Below are 25501 nucleotides of genomic sequence, written 5' to 3'. Positions count from 1 at the left end.
CTGACTCCCTGTCTCTGATGCTGCGGTCCACGGCTCAATCTCTTCAACTCTCCCCAAGCCCTTCCAACTCCTTCTCATGCTTCTCATTCTTCAGTTAGATTTGGTGTTCTATATAATTGGGGCTGGGCAGAATACTCGCTATTTTGTCTGTTTTCTTCTCTTGCTTGGGTCTGGGGTGTGGCTTGAGCTGGATGGTGGAATGGAGAGGTGTGTGGGAGGTGTAAGTGCCCTCTGTGGGCCGGGAGTGGAGCGCCCCCATTAAGTGCCTTTTGTGTTTTAAAATTAATTTAGTTTTTGGTTTTTCGTAAATAGACTCCACAAGTTGTCTTTTGTATATGCTCTGCATATTGTAAGTCTTAACCTTCCTCTCGGCAGGTGAAAGGTGGTTGTAAAGGATCATGGCTAGCAGTGTTCTTAGATGGTGCACCCTGGAATATTTGAGGGATCCATTTGCCAGTTAAAAGGAAAAAGGTGTTGTCAAACCTCAAAGAAGCGAGTGGATGTTGCCCTGTTGCAAGAGACTCACCTTAATGACAAGGGACACTTGAAGTTACAGCAGGATGGGTTTGACCAGGTGTTTTGCTCGTCCTTTATCACTAAGAGTGGGGGGGGGGTCCATACTCGTCCAGAAGACTCTTCCATTTATTTAATTTAATAGATTACATTAATGATGAATATGGTCGGCTTGTCATCCTTAAGGCCCTAAGACATGGCTAGGAATATCGTATTTTGAATGTCTACTGTCCTCCGGTCCAACCCCTTAAATGTTTAGTAGACAGTCAGTGACGATGCTGCATCGGATCATAGCCCTTCAATCCGCCTAACCTCCATGCTTGCGCATACAGCAAGGAAGGAACTTTCCTTTGCAAAGCAGAGGCTGTTTGAGCATGGTGATAGGCCAAGTAAATATTTGGTATATCTCGTTAGGAAGATGAATGCTTCCCAATCTATTGCTACCATTAAGGAAGGGAATGGGATTCTTACTTGTAATGCTAAAATGTTCAATGCGGCGTTTCGTAGGTTCTATTCTGAACTGTGTCAGTCTGAATGTTGTGAGGACAGACGGGATAAGATGGAGTCTTTGCCCAGGAACTTGAATCTTCCTGGGGTGTCTGCTGAGCAGGCATCTCTCCTTTCGTGCGCCATTAACAATATAAAAGATACAGGAGGCAGTGAGGCACCTTCAAAGTGGAAAGACACCTGGCTCTGGTCTTCCCAGTGAATTTTATAAAGAATTTGTAAACGTACTGTTAATGCCAATGCTAGACATGATTGCCTCCCACCATCCTTAAGAGAGGCTAATATCTCTCTTATCCTCAAGAAAGGGAAGGACTGTGCTTCTTATGGACCTACCTTGCTCTTAAATTCTGATTTTAAAATTTTGTCTAAGACTTTGGTATTGTGGTTGGAAGGGGTGTTGCTCTCAATTGTTAAAGGTGATCAGACGGGCTTTATAAAGGGTTGCTGATCCTCTCATAATGTTAGGAGGTTACTAACATGATTTGGGTGTGCCAGCATTGGTTGGTTCAAGGGTTGGTGGTCTCTTTGGACGCAGAGACGGCATTTGATCGGGTGGGATGGCCGTTTTTATACACCCTGGAGCGGTTGGACCTGGGTGAAGTGTTTATAGATGGATAAGGGTTCTTTACAATGATCCTCTGGTGGTAGTTCTCACCAATAGTATAAGGTCTGCTCATTCTAACATTGGTAGGGGCAGTCAGCAAGGCTGTCCCCTTTCAACTTTGCTTTTCACATTGGTGATTGAGCTGTTGGCGGAGACCGTTCATGGGGACTCTAATATAGCTGCCCCAAAGGTGGGGGCGAAAGTGCATAAGATCACACTATATGCAGATGATGTTCTTATTTTTCTTTCAACCCCAGTAGTCTCTGTGTCATGTTTGATACGGTGTATTAATTCATTTGGCTCTTTCTCAGGATACAAGATCAATTTTTCAAAATCAGAGGCTATACCTATGGGGTGGTCTTCAGGGAATACCTAGTGTGGAAGGTGGGTTCCCCTTTTAAGTGGGCACAGGGAGGTTTTCTTTACTTGGGTCTCTGTTACCTCTAGCTTTGATCAGTTATTCAAGACTAATTTTGTTCATTTGTTTGACAAGATTGTACAAGACCTTCAAAGATGGGGGGTCCTTTCAATATCATGTTTGGGTCAAGTCATTCTTATGAAAATGAATGTTCTTCTTTGCTTATTGTACCCTTTGCGGATGTTCCCTTTGCTCTTTCTGAGGCAAACATTTCGGAGATTGAAAGGCTGGTTTAGTTCTTTTATTTGGCGTTATGAACGGCCCCTTATTAAGCTCCAAAACCCCAGTTGCTCCAGGAATTGGGGGGAGTGAGCCTTCTGGACATTAGACGATCTCAACAGAGCTTCCTCCTATCTTTTGTAAGCGACTGGGCCTGTGGGAACTTAGCGTCAACATAATTGTACGTTGAGGCCTCTCAGATGAAGTGTCCTCTATCAACCAGCTGCTTATAGACCAGGTGAGGACAGTTACAGAATGTTGCCATAATCCAGTGGTTACTAACACTGCCAAAACATGGAGGGCACTGAGGCACTTGGAAGGTAATGTGTCTAAAACCTCTTTTGTTACTCCCATTGTTGGCATGCAGGATTTCAGGCCAGGGGCAGTGGATCCCTGGTTTAAACTTTGGGCAGTGAGTGGAGTCTCTTGGGTGATCTGTTTGAGGGTGAAACGTTGATGTCATTTGATCAAATAATTCTGAAATATGGATTGTCAAGTAGGGACATCTTCCGTTTCTTTCAGAGTAGAGATTTCATTCAAAAGGAGACCGCACTTTTGACTGAGTGCTATAGATCTGGTATGGAAAAGAGGGTGCTTCAGGCTACTAGCACTCTTTCAATGAGTACTCTCTCTCATTTGTTGGGGGAAGGTTCCTCGAGTGACATTCAAACGTCCACGTGAGGTCTGGGAGAGAGAGGAGAAGATTTGTAGCTCAGGTTGAGGTTCTGGATGCAAGTTTGCTCGCTGAGCTGGAAGGTTCATTTTCAGATGCTTTGTCGTCATACTAGGTAACATCACTGAGCCTCCAGTGAAGCACTGGTGATATGGCTCACTTTTTATTTGTGTTTAGGTTTCCTGCAGTTGATGGTATTTCCAGTGGTGATGGTATTTCCTGATCTGACACTGAGGTTTCAAAACTAACATCCAGAGAGTTAGGAGTTGAGATCACTCTGGAAACATGGGAGGACATTTGTGAGAATGTGAAGAGGGACCCTGCTATGCACTTCAATCTTCTTCATAGGGCTCATCTGGCCCCAGATGGTCTTGTGAAATTTAATGTGCCCCAAATGTAACATAAATACGGGTAACCTTACTCATTGTTTGTGGTCTTGCCACAGGTTCTGTGCGTATTGAAGAGCTGTGGCAAGAATAATTGAGAGGGTCTTGGGGACTCAAGTCAAGGTGGACCCGGTCTGTCTCTGTTCCTGGGTGTGCCGAACTTAACTCACTTAGGTATACATGGGAAAAAGCTTTTGAACATTCTCTCTTTTTGTGCGCGGAAGAACGTTCTGATTTGTCGGGTGTCTGAGAACACCCCCCCCCCAGGTCTGTCAGAGTAGCGTAAGTTAATTATGGAACACATTCCTTTAGACTTTCTTACAAATGTGGTGCACCAGAAATTGGACAGCTTTTACAAGGTGTGGCAGCCCTTTTTGAATTACTTGGAAGCAGATCTGTCTCCTATTTTGGTTAGGGCTTTTGTTTAGCCATGATAGTTTGGTCTAATGAACCTAAGGCCATGAGAGGAAGAATTTCCAACAAATGTGGGTTTAACGGTTGATGCTCTAAGGTTGAGAGCTATGGTCTTGTTGCACTGAGTGGCGTTATTTATTTGATTTGTAATAATTGTAGTTTTGATTTCTTTTGTAAAGTAGTATAGTAGTTGATTTATTGTTTGTTGCTTTTAATGTTATGCTATAATTTCAAGCTTCTGTAACTTTCTAATTTGAATAAATAAATAATTTCAATAAAAATATTTTTAAAAATCTTGTGCAAGGCCTTGGTCATACTACATTTTAAATGCAGTATTTTGTCCCGTTCTGGTCTACACATTATGAAAAGGGTAAAGAGGTGTAAAAACCATTTCTAAACTTGATGTTAGAACTAAAGTTATAGCTATCGGAAAGGGTTGAATAAGCTATGACATGCTCCCATTGAAAAGAGAAAGTTGTAGAGTGACCTAATGGAATTCTTGAAGATTATTAACAAGCTTAGTAAGGTAGACATGGAAGATGTTTCCTCTTGGAGGGGGAATAAAAAGTAAGCATTTTTAAATATAAGATCATCACCAATTGGGGTTGGTCAGCTCAGTTAGCTGGATGGCTGATTTGCAATGCAGAGTAACTCCTGTAATGTTGGTACTCTCCTCAAACTGTCTCCTCAGCTGAGTGGAGTGACCCTCTCTAAGAAAGCAACCCTAAGTTTCAGTAGCAACTTTACCATTTGGCCACTAATCAATTTAAAAATGAATTCAGGAGGTTTTTAAAAAGTAGAATGTCTAAATTACAAATAGAAGGACTAGTTAAAGTAAACAATAGATGTATTTAAGGGAAGTTAGACAAATACTGTACTTGAGGGAAAATAGAATAGGATTTGCAGAATAGAGTCAAATGAAGAGGAATGGGATGAGACTTGTCTTGAACATAAATAGTGGGCTTGTTAGTTGAGAGACCTATTTCTTTGTATCCCAATGTAATTTTTTTTTGAGATAATATCTTGACTTGTAGCCTCTCACCATTGGAAACCTTCTAATAGTAGTTACTTTATAGCCCTTATTAAAATGAATAGTGGTAGAATAAGTGTGTCACCACTTTCCAAAAATATACTATTCAAAAAATTTCTAAATAAAAACATTACAAAGACATTCAAGTCAAATATTATACAATTGTAATAACATTTAATTTGTTCCAATGAAATTGTATAGAATAGAATGTACTGTAATGGTCTTAATGTTTGCAAAGTATATTCCATCCACTGTGTACTTGGGGGTTGAAGCCGGACCAAAGAGAGGTTTTTCTATTTGTGAAATGGACAAATAATGTACCCCCCACCCCCCAATGACGAGTTGACTGCTGGCTAACTAAGTGCAACAACGCCTTGCACTTATCTGAACAGGTTGTTCAGAAATATTTATATGTTGTGATATACCTTTGGAATAAGTGGGACTTAAACCCAGGGCTTTGATCCAGAAGTAGGGACACTCCCATTGCTCGACACCAGGTGTCTTGGATGGAGCATTGATGCCTGAGGAATGCCAACTGCAATATACTGCTTCTGCCTGGAGGTGTGCAATTTGTTTGCCTTTCAAAGCAAACATGCTTAAGGAATGTGGATCAGCTTTAGTGTCAATGTTTATTGCCATGAGGAATCGTTAACTGTAACAATTCATGTCTCTGAAACCTTTCACTTTTAACTTTGCAGTGATGTGTGCAATGATGTGCTGTTTTCTTATCAGTCATCAAAATAAACTCCTGTATGTGCTTCAAGGTTCCTTTTTAACAAGGAGATGGGTCAAAGCAGGACTGGGCCAAAGGGGAGACAGGCTGTATTTCTCCGCCTCCGCCGTATCTGCTCCCAGGAGGACCAGTTCCACCATAGAACACACCAGATGGCCTCCTTCTTTAGAGACCGCAATTTCCCTTCCCACGTGGTTAAAGATGCCCTCCAACGCATCTCGTCCACATCCCGCACTCCGCCCTCAGACCCCACCCCTCCAACCGTAACAAGGACAGAACACCCCTGGTGCTCACCTTCCACCCTACAAACCTTCGCATCAACCAAATCATCCTCCGACATTTCCGCCACCTCCAAAAAGACCACCACCAGGGATATATTTCCCTCCCCACCCCTTTCCACTTTCCGCAAAGACCGTTCCCTCCGTGACTACCTGGTCAGGTCCACATCCCCTTACGACCCACCCTCCCATTCTGGCACTTCCCCTGCCACCGCAGGAACTGCAAAACCTGTGCCCACACCACCTCCCTCACCTCTAACCAAGGCCCTAAAGGAGCCTTCCACATCCATCAAATTTCACCTGCACATCCACTAATATCATTTATTGTATCTGTTGCTCCCGATGTGGTCTCCTCTACATTGGGGAGACTGGGCGCCTCCTAGCAGAGCGCTTTAGGGAACGTCTCCGAGACACCCGCACCAATCAATCACACCGCCCCGTGGCCCAACATTTCTACTCCCCCTCCCACTTTGCCGAGGACATGGAGGTTCTGGGCCTCCTTCACCGCCGCTCCCTCACCACCAGACGCCTGGAGGAAGAACGCCTCATCTTCCGCCTCGGAACACTTCAACCCCAGGGCATCAATGTGGACTTCAACAGCTTCCTCATTTCCCCTTCCCCCACCTCATCCTAGTTTCAAACTTCCAGCTCAGTTACTGTCTCCTTGACTTGTCCGACCTGCCTATCTTCTTTTCCACCTATCCACTCCACCCTCTCCTCCTTGACCTATCACCTTCATCTCCTCCCCCACTCACCCATTGTACTCTATGCTACTCTCTCCCCACCCCCACCCTCCCCTAGCTTATCTCTCCACGCTTCAGGCTCACTGCCTTTATTCCTGATGAAGGGCTTTTGCCCGAAACGTCGATTTCGCTGCTCGTTGGATGCTGCCTGAACTGCTGTGCTCTTCCAGCACCACTAATCCAGTATGTTGATTACAGTCAAGACCCACAGGTACTGTCTGATGAATGAAGTGAGACAGTACCTATACAGCAGGACTACAGGTATTGGTGGGGCGGGTGGGAGAGTTTTCTAGAATAACCCAATTACGTATGACATGTGGTATACTTTACAATCTTGTAACTTTGATTTGTAAGGAGTGGCAGAACATTCCCTGCATCCCTTTCTCGTTTCAGCATCCTCACTGTTTTGGCATCAAGTTTGGTTCCAGGGCACTGTTGGTTGCAGTTTCAAAATATAAACTATCCACTTTGTCCTGTCTAGAGGCACATTGATCTTTATGGTTGTTACAATGCTACCTTGATTCTTGAGTCTCTGCGGAAAAACAGCAGTCAGCTAGAAATGGTTACAAAATGAGAATGTGGGGCTGGCCATTTAAGTTGAGATGAGGCATGTTTTCACTCAGGATGGTGAATCATCTGAATTCTCTATCCAGGGTACCATGAAAGGTCAGTGATTATACTCAAAAGAGTTTATAGATTTGTAGTTATTAAAGGTATCAAGGGATGTCTGGAGAGTTTGGGAAAATGCCATTCAGTTAAATATCAGCAATGATCTAATTAGTTGATGGAGGCCTTGAAGGCTTCTAGGTTCTTTAAAGGGATTGTCACAGGCACAGCAGCAATTGGCACCATTGGTTCTGCAGTGTAAAAAGCTCTGGCATTAACCATACGTCAAAGTAACAGTAGCTTGAGCCCTGGTGGGCTCCTCACAATGTGCTCTGTGATTCTCAGTCATCTTGGTTGTGCTGCGAACCATGCAAGATAGATCCTTATGCACAATAGAGATCTGCAGCACCGAAAAAGGCCCTTGGGCCCATTGCATCTGCACTAGATGAAAACAACTGATGGTTGTTTCAGAGCTGTAACAATTATTAACGGGGTATTTTTAATGGATTTTTCAATGCAATTCTAGGAAAGGCTAATTTTCTGATCATACTTTCCTTTAAATTTATTTATGATTCTCAGCCCAATGGTAGGTTGTTACAAATTTCCCAGGCTGACTGACATAGGAATTTCTCTGCAAATAACCCAAGCAAACTACTTGAGCACTTTCACACTAATCCTGAGCTGTTTATAAATAACTTTTCTTTACACCTGTTGATCTTCAACATGTTTGTCTGTCTTGCCCAATTCTTTTTCCTCTACTTGCTTTCAAACTCTATCCTGTTGCCAATCTATATTTTTATGAGAATTTGATGATTTGTAATGCAGGGAAAGAGGAAGAAAATTGCAAGGGTCCATACAGCAGTTGAAGCAAGGACGGAGGTTATTGTAAAAATATTAGATTGTTATGATGTGGGGTTTGAACAGTCATTTGTGGCCAAAGGAACACCGACTACATCTAGGCGCAAGGCCATTTGTCCAAGTCAAATGGGATGATCTCGATCATGCTATTGAGGGAAGCTAGGTAATGGCCTTCTGTGCTGACACAGTTTGGTTCTTTACTTAGAACCATGCGCACTAACATTATACAATTCAAAGCATCACTTTGATAGTGGTCGGTGCATTTTTCTTCCTGTGGTTGAAGTCAAGTCAGTGAAGGTTGCAAACTTTAGTGGCTGTTTCTGATAATATTGCACCAGACTAGGTCTCATTTAATTAAACCTTTCATTGGCTTGTTGCACTTCCACGTCTACAATGCTGCAAATCTGCTTCAAAGGTCTGGTTGCCAGTACCTAGCTGTGCAATTTAATGTCCTGCTGTTTACCTCTGGAACATTGCCCCAGGGTGGGTGGAAATTGGTTTTTAAGTGGCTGTCAGTCTGGGTTGCTACAGAGTTCATGAAGGATGATTTGTGCTGTGAGATCAATGCCCTGTCAATCACCAGAAGCTCTGACGTAGATGAAAAAAGATGAAATGTTGATTTTAAAAAAAGTATATTTTTCAGCAATCCCAAGATACAGTCCAATTTGTTGAGCCTTTTTTCACAAAGATGATTTTTGTGCTTTCAGAGTTCAGTTGTGCATGGAGAGATCTATGCACAGTTAATGTGAAGCAAAGATTGCTTCCTTGAAGTTTATACTTCAAGCTGTTTGGAATTGAGCCATCAGCCAGTGGCTGCTGTGACCCTTTTGACTCAGGCTTGTTTTCTTTACTGTGTTTCTGTTGAGATTTAGTGTATTTTTCCCGACATTTTACACTCAGAAGCATGACTATATTTGATATGATTGATTTATTGTTGTATACCTAAGCACAGTGAAAAGCTTTTGTTTCCAAGCAGTACGGGCAGATCGTAGTTAGCAAGGACATACAGATCATAGGGCGAGGCGTACAAATTATGTGGCACAGGCCATGCGCTAGGCAAGATCAGCGTTAGTTGAAGTTAGAAAGTCCATTAATCAGTCTAATAATAGCCCGGAAGAAGCTGTTCTTGAACCTGCTGGTCATGTGTTCAAGTTGCTTTATCTTCTGCCTGACGGAAGAGATTGTAGGAGAGCATTACTGGGGTGCAATGGATCATTGATGGCAGCCTTTCTATGGCAACGAGGCATGTAAATGGAGTCCATGTACGGAAGGTGGCTTCTATGATGGTTTGGGCTGTGCACACCACCTTCTGGAATTTCTTATGGTCCTAGACCGAGCAGTTGCCATACCAGGCTGTTCTGCACTCGGACAGTATATTTTCAATGGTGCATCTGTCGAAGCTGGTGAGAGTCCTTATGGACATGCCAAATTTAGTAAAGCGGTGAGAGGATATGCTAAAAGTGATCTTGTCTAACTTTGTTTCCCTTCCGACCAAGGTGCCCCAATGATAGGACTTAGATTTAAAAACATCTTTCATGGATGTCCCAAAATGCTTTACAGTCGATAATGTACTTCTGAAGTCTAATCACAGTTGTTGTGTCGGACTAATGGCAATCACTTTGTGCACGTTCAGTAAACTGAATTGTGGTGATGACCAGATAATCTGTTGTTGCGATCTTGGCTGAAGGATAAGTATTGATCAGGTGATGTGTAACACCCACTTGAGACCTGAAATTGATTTAACATTGCATCTGAAAGCTGGCAGTTCTCACATTTACACACTGACTTATTGCGCTGGAGTGTCAGCTTAGATTTTTTCCTCATGCCCTGGACCTGCTGATACAAGGACAGATAGTTAAATGATGCACCTTGTTCAAAGTTTGCCTAACAACAGTATGGGGTGAAGTACTTAAAAAAAAAAGTTTGAGTCATTTCCTAAAGACCCTGATTTTATGCTTGAAAGATAACAGCCTTAGAATTTGCATTATATAGTAATCTTCAAATGTTTGCAATTTCAAAAGTAGCGTTTGAAGTGTAGTGTCTGTTATAAACTTGTGCAGAACAAACCCCTGCATAGATTAATGTTGGCCAGATATAGGGGGATCTTCATTCCTCTTCAGCCATTTTTTTCCCCAGTTCCTCAAGAGGACAGACTTAGCTGAATGCCTTGTTTGAACAAAGAACATTTCCACAGTGTAATTAACACTAATTTGCTCAAGTTTCTAAAATGGGATTTGAACACAACCTCTTTTGGACTCAGGCAAGCATACCACCACTGAACAAAGGCTGGATGCCTTTTTTTTCGTTGTTTATCTGTTCATGGGAAATGGGTGTCACTGGCAGTAATAAGAGTCAACCACATTGCTGTGGGTCTGGAGTTACATGTAGGCCAGACCAGATAAGAATAGCAGTTTCCTTCCATGAAGGACATTGATGAACGAGATGGGTTTTTATCCCCAATCAACAATAGTTTAATGGTCATCATTAGACTCTTCATTCCAGATTTTCTGTTTTGAATTCAAACCTCACCATTTGCCATTGTGGGATTTGATCCATGGTCCGCACACGTTGCTTGGATGTCTGGATTAATAGTCTAACAATAATACCACGAGGCTAACACACTCCTGTACAGAAAACAAATGGGCCTGAGGGGAAGGAGAGTCTTATGTCTCTCAACTTGTGTATAATCAAGTTCCAATAGGCATCATTGTAGAGTGATCAAAAGTAGATTCCTCACTCCTCTTTCTCTTCTACTCCTTGGTTTGGATGAGGTGTATTGTAAATCCTTGGCTATTGCTGTATTTGTGCTTATTTATCTCAGAGCCAAGGTTAAAACGAAAATGTTCTGAAAAACTACATTTGTGTATTTGATTAATCGTCTGGGAAGCTTGGGATTGATTTTTTCTCTCAAAATCCTGCTACTGTTAGACTACTATTAAGCACTTTGAAATCATCTGTTAGTTTTCCGTGTCCAGTATAAGCTAGTCAGTGTAGTCCATTGGCTGTAAATGATGTAAGGTGTTCTGAGATTGTGAAGGGTGTGATGTAAATGTAAACCTATTTTCTCACTTATTTGAATTGTGCTACTTGGCCTACGAAATATTTCATCATTTGCTGGAGAGCTGTTTGTTTTCATAATCATATTTTTGTGTGGTGACCATTTTGTAAAAATATTCTTCTGACAAGCACTGCGCACCTGTATGCGGAGCATGGACATCCCCAAGGCTTCACTTGAGAGTTTTGATATTGACTCTGAATTCCTGGGGAAACTTGCCCAAGGCCACTGGCATAACCAAATAAAACTTTGCAGCCTTCTTCAGAATCATGTTCAGGTTGGAAGCAGAGAGAGAACGTGAAGTCAGCAACTTGTCCAAAACTTATTGTCTGCTGTACCCTGCCTACATGCAGAACCTTACAGACACAAGTTAGCCTTGGTGGTAACTTGCATGCCCATTGCAACTCTTAATAAACACCCCAGACGATAAACAGATTACCTTTGCTTCAAAAGATGAACAGTGAGAGTTGCAAGTTTACTTTTTATTTTTTTAGCTTAGTTTTTAATTTGTGCAGTGTACATCCTTGAGTGAATAGAATAGTCTACAGTGGTCACTAGACTTAGCTATAAACGTAAGGATATTGAACAAGAGTCGAGAGTGTGACGCTGGAAAAGCGCAGCAGGTCAGGCAGCATCTGAGGAGCAGGAGAATCGACATTTCGGGCCAGAGCCCTTCATCAGGAAAGGGCTTCTTCATCCTTCATCTCCAGCATCTGCAGACCTCACTTTCTCCTTACTGAAAAAAGCAGGCTGAGTTGGTCAGAGAGAGGATAGAGATAGGTTTAAAACTGGAAAAGTAGCATGACAGTTGATCTTTGAAGTGATGAGAAAAATGAATCTGTATGATTAAAGCAACATTTTTATGTTTAATGACTACAGCCCCAATAACTAGTCAGCAATAATTTCTTCAGCCATTCGTCTGACTGTTCATAACACCCAAATCATAACCAAATTCAAAATGGCTGTCTTGATGCTGTCCTTTCATGATGTCCAAGGTAAAGTTGCTTTCTGCAATGTCAGTGGATTGACAAATACACCTTTCCTCCTTCACTCCTGAAATGCAAGAATCTCGAAGGCAACTGAGGATCTATCCCCACCAAAATAAACCAACAGCACAGACCATGGTTTGAACCCAGGGTTTTATCTAGCATCTGCTTCGATACCTTGTTTGGCAATCCATTAAATCTTAGCAATGAGGTATCTGTAATAAAAGTTCTGACTGAAGATGGAACAGTTCCTTGGTGTGTCAATGTATGTTGTTAAACAATATCTAACTTTTGGATGAGGTGTCAATCCAAGAACCTGGCTGCCTTTTCTGTTGGATGTGTGAGCTCCTTAGTACGTCAGCAGAGTTCTGACAAATGTTTACCTATCTTCAATGTTATTGAGCAAAATAATCTGCTTGATACCTCATTACCGTTTGTGAGACCTTACTGTGTGATTGCTGTGCATCCTACATTGCACCAATAACTTGCACTTGAAGTACTTAATTGGAAGTAAAAAGCCTTGGGGATGTTCTGAGGTCATGAAAGATGCTAAATAAATGCAAGTCCTTTTCTTTGCATAGATTATTATGTACTGTATACCATAACGTTGTGTATCTTTTGCAACATTGAGGCCAAAGGGCGTGTACTGCGCTGTAATGTTCTTTGTTAATAGTTGTGTTTTCCTCCTTGGCAACTGAATTCTGGTAGTTGTCAACTAAATGTAATAACAGTAGTGCATGTGACTAAATTAGGGCTGCCATGACTCCATCATAGTCAGTCAGTTATTTATTAAACCGTAGCATAAAAAAAAGCACAGACAACCTTCAGGAAAGCCATGGAAGATAAACATACCAAAGCACGGAAACCTGAATGTATCCTTTGAATGGTGACCATCTTGCATCACTGGAGGAACTGAGGAGCTGCATTGGGTATTTTATGTTACTAAAATACCCAATAATGCAACAAAAATAGCCTCCTCATGTAGAGTTGAGATGGAGGCTGTTTTTCTGAAACAAAAAATTTGGTCACGTTTAAAAGTATGTTTCAGATAAACCGTGTACAAGTAGCTATCAAAACTTTGCTGGTTGTTCCTGCTGTTGTAATTGCCAGAAAATGCAATTGTTTACAACCTTTTTGTGCATTCGATTGTCAGTGCCACAATCAAATGAATTGATTGCTCTGATCTAAATTCAATGCTAAATTCAATTTGTGCCTCCCACTATCTCCGAAAACCTAATTTTACTGCAAATTTCAGGATGAGCTTTGAGGCCCAGGGGCTATTCCCATCTAACGGAACAGGTGAATCATTGCCAATTAACAGCATGAGAAGGATAAAAAATTAAGTTTTAGATCAGATTAAAAGATTATCCTGTGTTCTTAACTCAATTCACAAAATCTGATTAGGAAGTGGGAGGGTTTGTCTGTGTGAGGTTAAATTTGTGAGTGACTGGATTAAGGTAAATTGCAGCATTAAGTGTTTCTGTGGTTTATATAAAATTACAGCATGACTTTGAATATTATGCAAACCTTGGTTTCAGTAGAGTGTGGGACGCTGGAAAAGCGGAGCAGGAGAATCAGCATTTCGGGCATAAGCCTGTCATCACGACCTTGATTTCAGGCACATTTTCCAGGACGATTAGTGAATATGACTGATCTTTACCTTAGCTCATTTTGCCAGTTTAGTAAGTGTAAAGTAAATACATTGCACGTCAGTATCTGCTATGGCGCAGTTGGTAGCAATTCCAACTTTTTTGCCTTAATGGATTCAAATCTTATTCCAGGCATTGAGTGTAAATATGTGAGGCTGACACTTGTGCTGCTCTGTTTTGGAATGATAGGCAGGAGGCTGGAAGAATACAGCAAGCAGGCAGCATCAGGAGGTGAAGTTGATGTTTTAGGTGTAACCCTTCTTCAGGACTGGGGGTGGGTGTGGGGCAGATAAAGGGGCTGGTGGGGGTAGGGTGGTGAAGTGGGTACAGGTGAACACAGGGCAGAGGGTATGACCTGTTTGGTCAATGAGACGAATGAATCCGGTTGTTGACAGGGGGCTGGGAAGGGAATTTGGAGGGGGGGGGGGGGGAGGTGTTAGAAAGAAAGGCCATTTGAAATTGGAGAACGCAATGTTAATTCCTCTGGGCTGTAGGCTGCCCAGCCAGAAAATGAGGTGATGCTTCTCTAATTTGCAGGTTGTGGCAATGGAGGAGGCCAAGGATGGTCATGTCGGAAAGGAAATGGGAAGAGGAATTGAAATGGGCAGTGACTGGGAGGTCCCTAGTTCCCTAAGTTTTCCCTAAGATGTCTTCTCTATGTCAGGAGACCAAACATAAACTTAGGGAACAGTTCACCGAGCATCGCAGTATTAAACTCAACATTGAGTTCTCCAATTTCAAATAACCTCCCTCTGCATCCCCAACTCCCTTCCCAGCCTCTCCCCTTCTCTTCCGTTGCTCCCTGCCACCAACCGGATTAATTCCTCCCACTGACCACCCAGGTCGTACCCACTACCTGTCTTCACCTATCCCCACTTCACCACCCAACCCCGGCACCCCCTTTATCTGCAGCTCCCCCTACACCCCCACTAGTCCTGAAGAAGGGTTACACCTGAAATGTTGACTTCTCTACCTCCTGATGCTGCCTGGCCTGCTGTGTTCTTCCAGCCTCCTGCCTGTCTACTTTGGATTCCAGCATCTGCAAGTTTTTCTTTTGTTTCTAATCTTTTTGGAATGAGACATTAAATTGATTCCCTATCTACCCTCTTAGATGGATATGTGAGATTCTGTTGGACTAATTTGAAGACGACCTGATGAAATTCTTGTTGGTGTTGTAGCTTATCATAGTCATTGACTGATTCTCAGTTCGATGTTTTCTTAAGGTTTCAGGTTTTTGCATTGAATTTTCATGACTAAAGAGCCCAAATCTTGGCCTTGACATCTTTGGGCACACATAGCAGGACGTTTTTCAAGGGCTCTGAGCTTTTGCTGCCTCTACTTTTCTGTTGCTGCAGTGCCTAACTGTTCATGCCTCAGATTGTGCAGTTTGAACAAGTTGATGCCATTCTGAACAATTGGTAACAAGCTTCTCCTAGTCATTATGTTTACTGCAGGGAGTATTGATGTGAGCAAAAGGTTATCTCCTTTAAAGATCTCACCTGGACTTTTCAGTTAGGGCTGCATATTTGGTTTTTAATATAGAATCCCAGTAGTGCAGGAAGAGATCATTCAACCCACTGAGTCTGCGCAATTTCTGTTTTGGGCTTGTTGCAGTGTTCCAGCAATGCTCAGTACAAGCTGCAAGAACAGCTTTCTGTTTTCTGTTTGGGTACCCAGCAACATTTCAGGATTCAATATGAGGATCAATAATTTTAGGTATGAGCACCTTTTCCCATGTCCTCACCCCAACCTTCAAACACCAAGCCTTGTCATCACGTAGGGTGCCACCACACGCAACCTATTTGACAGCCGCTAATGATCTCCATTGGCAGCTATTCATTCTCCCAGGCTGTTAACCATTCCTTTCTCTGCCCAGTTGTTCTCGCTCTCTGCTCCATTTCCACCATTTTTCACTCTTGTCTCTAACACCATCTTCAGCATATATAACCAATTTTTTCCTAGCTGCCATCAGTTCTGAAGAATAGTCAATGGACTTGGAATGTTACCTCTGCTTGAATCCACAGATGCTGCAAGACTTCCTGGAGTTTTTCCAGAAGTTTAGTTTTTGTTTCAGATGTCCAGCATCCGCTGTTCTTTTTATTGGTTTTATGTTTTGCACTTTCAGTGCTTGCATGTGGTACTGTAATTATTTAAATGGAAGTTATGAATTGGAAAAGTCAATTTGTCCTATTTGAAATGCATCCTTCCAGTTCATTAATTCTGATTAGAGCACCCATGTTTGGGAGATCCCTTATGTCTGTTCATTAACAATAGTTTAATACACAAAAGGGTGGCTCAGTGGTTAGCACTGCTGCCTCACAGCACGAGGGTCCCAGGTTCGATTCTAGCCTTGGGTGACACCGCAAACCCCACACAGACATTCTCCCAGTGTCTGCATGGGTTTCCTCCGGGTGCTCCAGTTTCCTCCCACAGTCCAAAGATGTGCAGGCCAGGTGAAATGGCCATACTAAATTGCCCATAGGTTATGTGCGTTAGTCAGAGGGAAATGGGTCTGGGTGTGTTACTCTTCGGAGGGTCGGTGTGGACTTGTTGGGCTGAAGGGCCTGTTTCCACACTGTAAGGAATCTAATTTTTAAAAATAAAAATTAATAAATAAAAGAAAAACAACTGGATAGAATATTGAACAGAGAAATCGTTCATTCACCTTATGTGGATTTTCCAGTGTTTATTCTCCACTTTTGGCCTTTAGTCCTGTCATATCTAACTCTTATCAAGGTAATTCCTTTATCCCTGTATTTACCCAGTTTTCCCCTTAAATGTGTCTAGACTATTTTCCTGAAGCACTCACTATGGTAGTGAGTTACATGTTTTCATCACCCGCTCAATCAAGATGTTTTGTCTGAATTACTTGTTTGATTTCTTGTAATAACTTTTATATTAATGGCCTCTAGGTTTGCTTTTCCCCAACAGCTGAAATACTAACCACTAAGTACTGATATTTCTTGGTCAGTAAATCTGCCCTGAAAGTTAATTTTTTGTTTCTTTAGTATTTGTACCTATTGCCCCTTCACTCTGCTATTTTCTATCCCACCCAATTCCACCCCATCCTCTTCTGTCCCTCAGCTCCTCCCTTTTCCCATCATGTCCCCTGCATCCATCTCTGTCTGACCCTAATCTCTTGCCATCTTTGGCAGCCTCTCACAAGCTTCCCCACCTAATCTTTTTTTTCTATCTCTTGTTTTCATTTTTTTTAAGATCAGATTCCCTACAGTATGGAAACAGGTCCTTTGGCCCAACAAGTCCACACTGACCCTCTGAAGAGTAACCCACCCAGACCCATTTCCCCTCTCACTAGTGCACCTAACACTATGGGCAATTTAGCATGGCCAATTCACCTGACTTGCACGTCTTTTGGACTGAGAGGAAACCCACGCAGACACAGGGAGAACGTGCAAACTCCACACAGACAATCGCCTGAGGCTGGAATTGAACCTGGGACCCTGGTGCCCGTGAGGCAGCAGTGCTAACCACTGAGCCGCTGTTCCGCCCATTTCTTCACCTTATTTCTGGTAAAAGGCTAAATATTTTGTTTAGGTGCCTTCTCTTAGGAATATATTTCTAACGGCTCAATATAACTCTACGTGTGACTTGATTAGTGCCTTTTAGAACAACGTCTTACTTTTGTTCATTTTAATTAATCTGTTACAACCCACATGATCAACGTTTTAAAAATACTGGCTTTGTTCCAAACCATCACTCAGTGTAAATCCATCTCTGCAATCAATCTGGAGCATAAATGACTTATTGTGGACCAGTTTGGTCTATGTTTTATATCCAGCTAGAGAAACCTAATTATGTTTGTTTCTATTTGCAGACTCTGATAGAGAGTCTTGGACTCATTTTCTCCACCACTACAATGAATATGTCAATGGATGACAGCAGCCATCACGGTATGACGATGAACTCCGACAGCCATGCTCACCACTCGCCCACGTCGACTCCAGGCCATGATCATGGTTCGGGTAGCATGATGATGATGGTAAAGTCTTTCACTTATCCAAATGTTTTAGGATCTACATTTAATTGCTGCCTATGGAGAAAGTGAGGACTGTAGAGGCTGGAGATCAGAGTTGAAGAGTGTGGTGCTATAAAAGCACAGCCAATCAGGCAGCATCTGAGGTGCAGGAGGATCGACATTTTGATCATAAGCCCTGCTCGAAACGTCGATTCTCCTGCATCTTGGATGCTGCCTGATCGGCTGTGCTTTTCCAGCACCACACTCTTCGACTAGTTGCTGCCTACCCTTGTCTAAACAGCAAGTTGGTGGGATTCAAAATTCCTAGTGTGGTCCTAGGTGAATAGAAGAAACTGATATATTATTTGGGAATGCAGTGTGGAAAAGGACCAGTTGGAATACTGTTGTACTGGTGTTCAATTTTGACATTATTTCCTTTACAGTTGGAACCTCCTTTCACATTAAGATAAGTGACTAGGTGTTTAGTGAGTCATGGGATGGCTGTTTGTGAGAATAGTTAATATTGCTTACAGTTGCAGCGATTTTGTTTCCACACTGTGTGCTTTTAATAATTTTCAGTAGCGAACCCTTACAGGGTGGAAGCAGGCCCTTTGGCCCATCGGGTCCACACCAGCCCTCTGAAAAGCATCCCACCTAGATGCAACCCCACCCTCCCAAATATACCCTATCCCTATAATCCTGCATTTCCTATGGCTAAGCCACCTAGCCTGCATATCCCTGGACACTATTGGCAATTTAATACATCCTTGTACTCCGGGAGGAAACTGTAGCACCCAGAGGAAACCCACACAGTCACCCAAAGATGGGATCAAACTTGGGTCCCTGGCATTGTGAGGCAGGAGTGCTAATCACTGAGCCACCGTGCACTTCGTTTGAAGTGTCTTTTAGTCCACATATCACTGAAGAATATTTCCACTTGGCTGCTGTAAGAATTCAGCTTATTCACAGTTTAAGATTTAAATGCTTGTACTTAAAAAAAAAAAAAAAAAATTCTAGTAAGTGAACATTTTGTTGACCCTGCCTGAAAGATGTTTTCTCTCTTGACCACATCAAGGGGGACAAAAGCTGAACAGATTTCTGATTACATTGAGTGCACCGGTGAGAGGGAGATGTGAAAAGGGTATGGGGAAGGCCAAACACAAAACTGAACAGATTGCTGTTTCATATGCAATTCGGAAGACAGCGCACTGAGCTGGGAACTGTCACCTGATTAAACTGCTGCAGTAATTCCCCCCGATTGGGTTTAGACTTCCCCCAAACTGCTGGAGGTCACTCTTTTTTTTCAAAAGTCAAACTTTCACCTTTTTTTGGTATACAAATTGTGCACTTGTGATCCTTGTTTATTGTTGATTTTTCTATTCCTTGTGGTGATAGACCAATCGTTGAATCTCTTGCACACTGAGGTTGTAGATTTCAGTTTAAAACAAGTGCTGGGAACAATGCTAATTATAAAACTTAACCAAAAGTGAAATTGCATGATTTCAAGAATGGAAGTCTGATCCTCTAGGCCAGATTTAAAGCTTTCTGGAGGTGTGTAGCCAAGTACCTCTCTTTACCTCACAACAGTTACATAGTGTGGTTCTTGTGCTGTTTGTTTCATTGTTACCCAAGACTATCAGGTTCTGACTTAGAGTCACAGAGTCATAGAGACGTACAGTATGGAAACAGACCCTTCGGTCCAACTTCTCCATGCCGACCAGACATCCCAACCTATTTAGTCCCACCTGCCAGCATCCAGCCCATATTCCTCCACACGCTTCCTATTCATACACTGATCCAGATATCTTTTAAATGTTGCATTTGTACTAGCCTCCACCACTTCCTCTAGCAGCTCATTCTATACACATACCACCTTCTGCATGGAAAAGTTGCCCCTTAGGTCTCTTTTATACCTTTCCCCTCTCACCCTAAAACTATGCCCTCTAGTTCTGGACTCCCCCCACCCCAGAGAAAAGACTTTGTCTATTTATCCTATCCATGCCCCTCATGACCTTATAAACCTCTCTAAGGTCAGTCCTCAGCCTCAGATGCTGAATGGTTAACAGCCCCAGCCTCCCCAACCTCTCCCTGTAGCTCAAATCCTCCGACCCTGGCAACATCCTTGTAAGTCTTTCCTGAGCCCTTTCAAGTTTCACAATATCCTTCTGATGGGAAGGAGACCAGAATTGCACACAATATTCCAACAGTGGCCTAACCAATGTCCTGTACTACCACAACATGATCTCCAACTTCTGTACTCCATATTCTGTCCAATAAAGGAAAGCATACCAAATGCCACCTTCACTATCCTATCTATTTGCGACTCTACTCTCAAGGAGCTATGAACCTGCATTCCAAGGTCTCTTTGTTCAGCATGACTCCCTAAGTGTATAGGTCCTGCTAAGATTTGCTTTCCAAAAATGCAGCACCTCTCATTTATCTGAATTAAACTCCATCTGCCACTTCACAGCCATTGGCCCATCTGGTCAAGATCCCCCTGAGTTGTACCGAGAATGGTTGGCAGTATGCTCTGACCAGGTCACTTGTAACCGCTAAAAAATTGTGAATTGAAAGATGACTCAAAGGGCAATGGTACACCTCTTTAAAGAAAAGTTTGTTTTTTATTTATGGATTCTGAACAGTTTCATGAAGGTGAATACCATTGAGGAAGAGGAAAGATCCATCTGGCAATAAAACTGACAAGGGGAAAAAGTACAAATGATGCGAAATCTGAGACAAATAGAAAATACAGGAAACTGTTAGCAGATCAGGTAGCATCTGGGGAGGGAATGACTGAAGTCAGTGTTTCAATTGTACATTTTTCATCAGTGATTCCAGCACTTTGTTTCTATTCGTTATTCTCCCATCCTTGCTGCCACCAAATTATCTAGTGTCAGCTGTGAAATCCACAATTGTCTCTTAAAAGAGACAAGTAATTGTGAAGAATATGGACTTTGGTGTGTAGAAGAGAGAGTGCCATTCACAACAGCAACCTCTTTCCAAATGTCATTATTTAGACACTGTCCTAGTCAGTGTCCCATGTTCCATCCATAGTAAACTTGAATCTGAGTGAACCTTTATGTACAGCAACTCACATTGACTCCACTGATTTTTCTGTACTCTCAGAACTGCAAGTTTGGCCATGTCTTGAGTTTAAAATTCTCACCTTAATTTAAAATCTTTACATGGTCTCATTCTTTCTTAGGCTGCAGAATACTGCAGAAATAACAGTCTCAGGTATGTGAACTTCTCCCATTCAGCACCATTGGAAAGGCTAGCATTTGTTACTCACCCCAAATAGCTCGGAGAAGGGGAGCTGCCTTTTACAATTCTGCAATCCTTGGGGTGTAGGTACACAAGTGGTTTGGAAATGAGTTCAAGGATTTTGACCCAGCAATTGGAGGAACCACAATCTAGTTCTGTGTAGGATAAAGTGAATTTGAGGGCGACTTGTAGGTGTCTGTGTTCCCATGTGTCTTCTGGCTTCATCCGTTTGAACAGTAGAGGTTGTGGATTTGTAAGTTACTATTGATGGAGCTCTCAGATTTAAATAATTGTTATTGGTTTTGGGCATCACACTTCTGGATGGATGTGAAGGCATTGATGAGCATGCAAGAAAGATTAGCAACAATGTTTTCAGAGATGAGGAATTTAAACAATAGCAATAGATTTTTTAATTGTAGTCAAATACCTAAGTACAGCGAAAAGCTTTGTTTTACGAGCAGTACAGGCAGATCATGACAAACAAGGACATGCAGATCATAGGGTGTTTAGACAGAGTGAGGTATACAAGGTTATGGCTGCACACGAGGTGCACAAAACAAGATCAACATCAGCATTCAATTGGAACAACTTAAGTTATCCTCATTCAGAGGAGAATCGTTAGTGATAAAAATGATGAGGAATTTAGACAGAATAAATAGTGTGTGACTGTTTCTGTTGCTAGAAGAGACGAGAACCAGAAGACACTTGAGTTAAAGTGAAATGCAGAAGAACCAGAGATGGTAGGAGAATTGTTTTTATGCAGCATTTGGTTAGGATCTGAAAGCACTACCTCCGATTTGGTGGAGGCAGATTTAGTCATGGCTTTGGAAAAGGGATAATTGCCTGAAGAGAGAATTTGCTCAGGTTACACTAAACGGGCTAGATGGGGACTAGATGATGTTATCTTGCATAAAGTTTGCACAGACACAAAGGACTGAAAAGCCCCATCCTATGCTGTAGCAATTATGACTCTGATTCTATTCACTTTTTATGAAGCTTCACCGTGTAATCTTTCTGATGGGTACAACTGCTTTCATAACATTTCTGATGGATAAGAATGGAAAATGCCCTTTGCTCAGCACGGTGAAAGTAAAAAGGGCCGTTTAAAGTATTCTTGTTTGCTGAAATACTGGCTGTTGTGGATACACTGGAAATGGGATTCTGTTTGTCAATATTTTAAGTGGGATCCTGGTGTACAACTGGTGAGCTGAAGAATAGTACATTCACTGAATGTTATATAGATAAACCATTCATCGTGGGATAATGCATTATATACATTACAGTGCCAATGATAAATGATGATAGATCGATCTTACTGGCATGACGCAAATGCAAAAGATAAAAGTAATCTCTAAAACTAAATGGATAGATGTTCAGAATAACCTCGAATATCTGAACGAGACGAGCAGAGAGTATTTTGTTCGGATAACTGATCTGATTGTAAACAAAGGAAGCCATACTGAACATAATTACATAAAGCATGTTTACAGAGTTTTTATTTCATTCAGTTGACAAAATGTGCATAAACACTGGATATTGCTTAAAAATTCATGATATTTTACAAATAAAATCACTTTTTTTTGGCTAGAGTTTGACTGAAGTCTGAAATTTTTTGCTGACGTTTTCCTTTGTTTTATCCTGGTCCTTGACAGCAACTTGCATCTTTGTTTGGTGTCGTCCTGCCATACAGACTAACCAAGTGTTGTCTGTCCCTCCTTCCCTCCCTCCCTCCCTCCCTCAGCGACCACCAAGCTCTGAGAAAAAGAGAGGGACAAAATACAGGGGCAGCACGAGAGAGAGGGAACATTTTTCTCGTTGACCTCCGTTTCCATTCTCTCGTCAATTTTTTTTTAGGGGGTAATTTTTTTTCGTTGTGTTAACACCCATCAAGTTTTCCTCCTATTTATTTTCACATCTATTAACTCTTATCAAAACAAAAGTAGTTCAATATCTTTCAGCTGACAAGAAAATTTAAATATTAAGTTTTCTTGTCAGCTGAAAAATATTGAACTACCTTTTGTTTGGGGAAAAGGAAGTCATGGGATAACAGGAGGAAAAAAGCAACGAAAACAAAAAGTGCAAGTGCATTTTTTGACATAACGCTCCCGAGAATGAACTGAATTTTAAAAAAAATTGTTGGGTTTGCAAAACAGTGAGTCAATGTTAGAAGGCAATCTTGCTGTTAGAGCACACAGCTCAGGCTTGCACATAGGTTGTTCTTGTGTTTTCACAGTCAAAACTCTTTGTCCTTGGGATGAATAAGTATCGGAGAGCCTTTTTAGGAAATGTTTAAGACTTTAATGTTACGCCTCAAGTGTATATTTGAAGTTATTTATTAAAGCATATTTGCATCTATATTCCTGTTCAAGTTTACAAAACAATGCAATAAATGGATGAGGAATAGAATTTTTCTGCTTCAGTTAGAATGCATGTACAGGGGCCTTGAGATCTTGTTCGGATAATCCGAAGTTCAGATAATTAATGTTTGGATAACCAAGGTTGTTCTGTAGTCACCAACTGTTGGATTGTTTTATATTGGTTCGGTCTCAACTGCAGTACTGTCCTGTTTTGACTGCCACGTTTTAGGAAGGATATAAGGATGCAGAAATAATTTACAGTAGTTCCAGGGATAAAGCGCTTCAGTTTGGTGTATAGATTGTAGAGGTGAAGATTGTTCTTCTTGGAAAGATCGGGTTGAAAGATGTTTGGCGTCTTCAAAATCATGAAGATCTGGATAGAGTACACGAGGTAAAACGGTTCTCTTTGGTGAAAGAGCACACATTTTAAAATATTTGACAATAGGTGCATTGGAGGCATTGAGAAACACTTTCACACAGTGAATCATAGGATTCAGAATGCACTACCTATGTGTGGAGGCAGTGTCAATTAAAGCCTTCAAAATGAAATTGAATCATTATCTGAAAACAAGAAAAGACATGGGTGTGGCACTAAGTGAATTGCTCCTTTAGAGAGCCAGCTACTATGGACTGAATGGCCTCTGCTGTAACTAATCTAGGATTTTATTTGAGGAAGATAGCTTGCAATGTAATGCTTTGTAAAGAAAATGAAAACTTTCATTTGTTCTGAAATTTTTGTACAAAACTATTTTTATTTAAAAAGACAGCTGTCAGGGCCATTCTTTTATTCCTTTGGGAAGGGTGAGTGTTGGTGGCTAGATCAGCATTTGTTGCCATCCCTGATTGTTCTTCAGAAGATGGTGAGCTCCTGCCTTGAACTCCTGTAAATGTCATCACAATAATGTTAGGAGGTATTTGCAGAACTTTGACCTAGCAACAGTGATACATTTCAGAGTTTCAACAATAAAGTTCAATGTCATTCAGGATAAAATGGCATCTTGGCTTAAAACCACAGCACCACCTTTAAACATTTACTCCCTCCACCAGCAAGCTCAGTGGTAGCAGTATGCAACATCAACAAGATGGACTGCCCCAACTGAGCAAGGCTCCATCAACATACCTTCTCACAGTGTGATCTCTGCCACTATGAAGGACAGGGTCAGTAGATACGTGGTAACACCACCACCTGCAAACCCGCACCCCCCCCACCCCGCCCCAAAAAGAATGTTGCTAGTGAGGGATTCAGTGTAGGTAGTACTAATGTATGTCAAGGGTGATGGCTTGACACACTTCCTGGAGGTTGGCATTGCCTATCATTTGTATGACACAAATGTTACTCACAGCCCTAACGTAAATATTATCTGGGTATTGTTGCATTTTGACACAAATTGCTTCAGTATCTGAGGAGTCATGTTGGTACTGAACATTGTGAAATTATCAGCGAACAGCTTCTGACTTTATGATGGAGGGAAGATCATTGATGGAAGCAGGTGATGTTTGGGCCCAAGACACTACCCTGAGAAGACAGACCTCCAACATAATCATTTCACTTTACGCTAGGCATAACTCCAGCAAGCACAGGTTTCCCCCAATTCCCGTGGATTCCAAAGTTGCCAAGTCACCTTGATGCCACATGCAGTCAAATTCTGGCTTGATGTCAAGGGCAGTCACTCTCATTTCAGTGGGGTTCAGCTGTTTATCCAGCCTTTTTATCTCTCCACCCTTCAGGCACTCTGCCTGCATTCCTGATGAAGGGCCTTTGCCCAAAACATCGATTTTCCTGCTCCTTGAATGCTGCCTGAACTGCTGTGCTTCTCCAGCACCACTAATCCAGAATCTGCTTTCCAGCATCTGCAGTCATTCTTTTTACCTAGCTGTTTATCCATGTTTGGACCAATATCGTAATGAGGATATGAATGGAGTTGCCCTGACAGAACCCAAACAGTGTCACTGAGTAGGTTATTCCTGCACTTGATGACACCTTCCATCACTTTGACAAGTGAGAGTAAAGGCGATTGACCAGGTTGGATTTGTCCTGCTTTTTGTGGTCAGGGCATACCTTGGAAGTTTTCCACATTGTTGGGTAAATGCCAGTGGTGGAGCTGTACTGGAACAGCTTGGCTTGGGGTGTGGCTAGTTTTGGAGCACAAGTCTTCAGTACTGTTGCTGTAATGTCATCAGGGCCCATTGCTTTTGAAGTGTCCAATGACTTCAGCTGTTTCTTGATATCAC

The 25501-nt window shown here is 42.0% G+C and overlaps 1 protein-coding gene across 3 annotated transcripts in view; it reads left to right on the top strand.

Moving 5' to 3' along the window:
- Window positions 1–25501, top strand: part of slc31a1 (solute carrier family 31 member 1) — a 77495-nt gene that overhangs the window by 41863 nt on the left and 10131 nt on the right. For all 3 annotated transcript variants that reach the window (XM_072566359.1, XM_072566361.1, XM_072566360.1), the window contains one exon: window positions 17508–17672. In XM_072566359.1, the coding sequence (XP_072422460.1) occupies window positions 17550–17672 (123 nt within the window). In that variant the 5' untranslated portion in view covers window positions 17508–17549. The remainder of the gene's footprint in view (window positions 1–17507; window positions 17673–25501) is intronic.

The sequence above is a fragment of the Chiloscyllium punctatum genome, chromosome 49 (genome assembly GCF_047496795.1).
Source record: "Chiloscyllium punctatum isolate Juve2018m chromosome 49, sChiPun1.3, whole genome shotgun sequence".
Lineage (NCBI taxonomy): Eukaryota > Metazoa > Chordata > Chondrichthyes > Orectolobiformes > Hemiscylliidae > Chiloscyllium > Chiloscyllium punctatum.
Note: the sequence above shows the minus strand (reverse complement) of the source record. Positions and strands in the feature narration are given on the sequence as shown.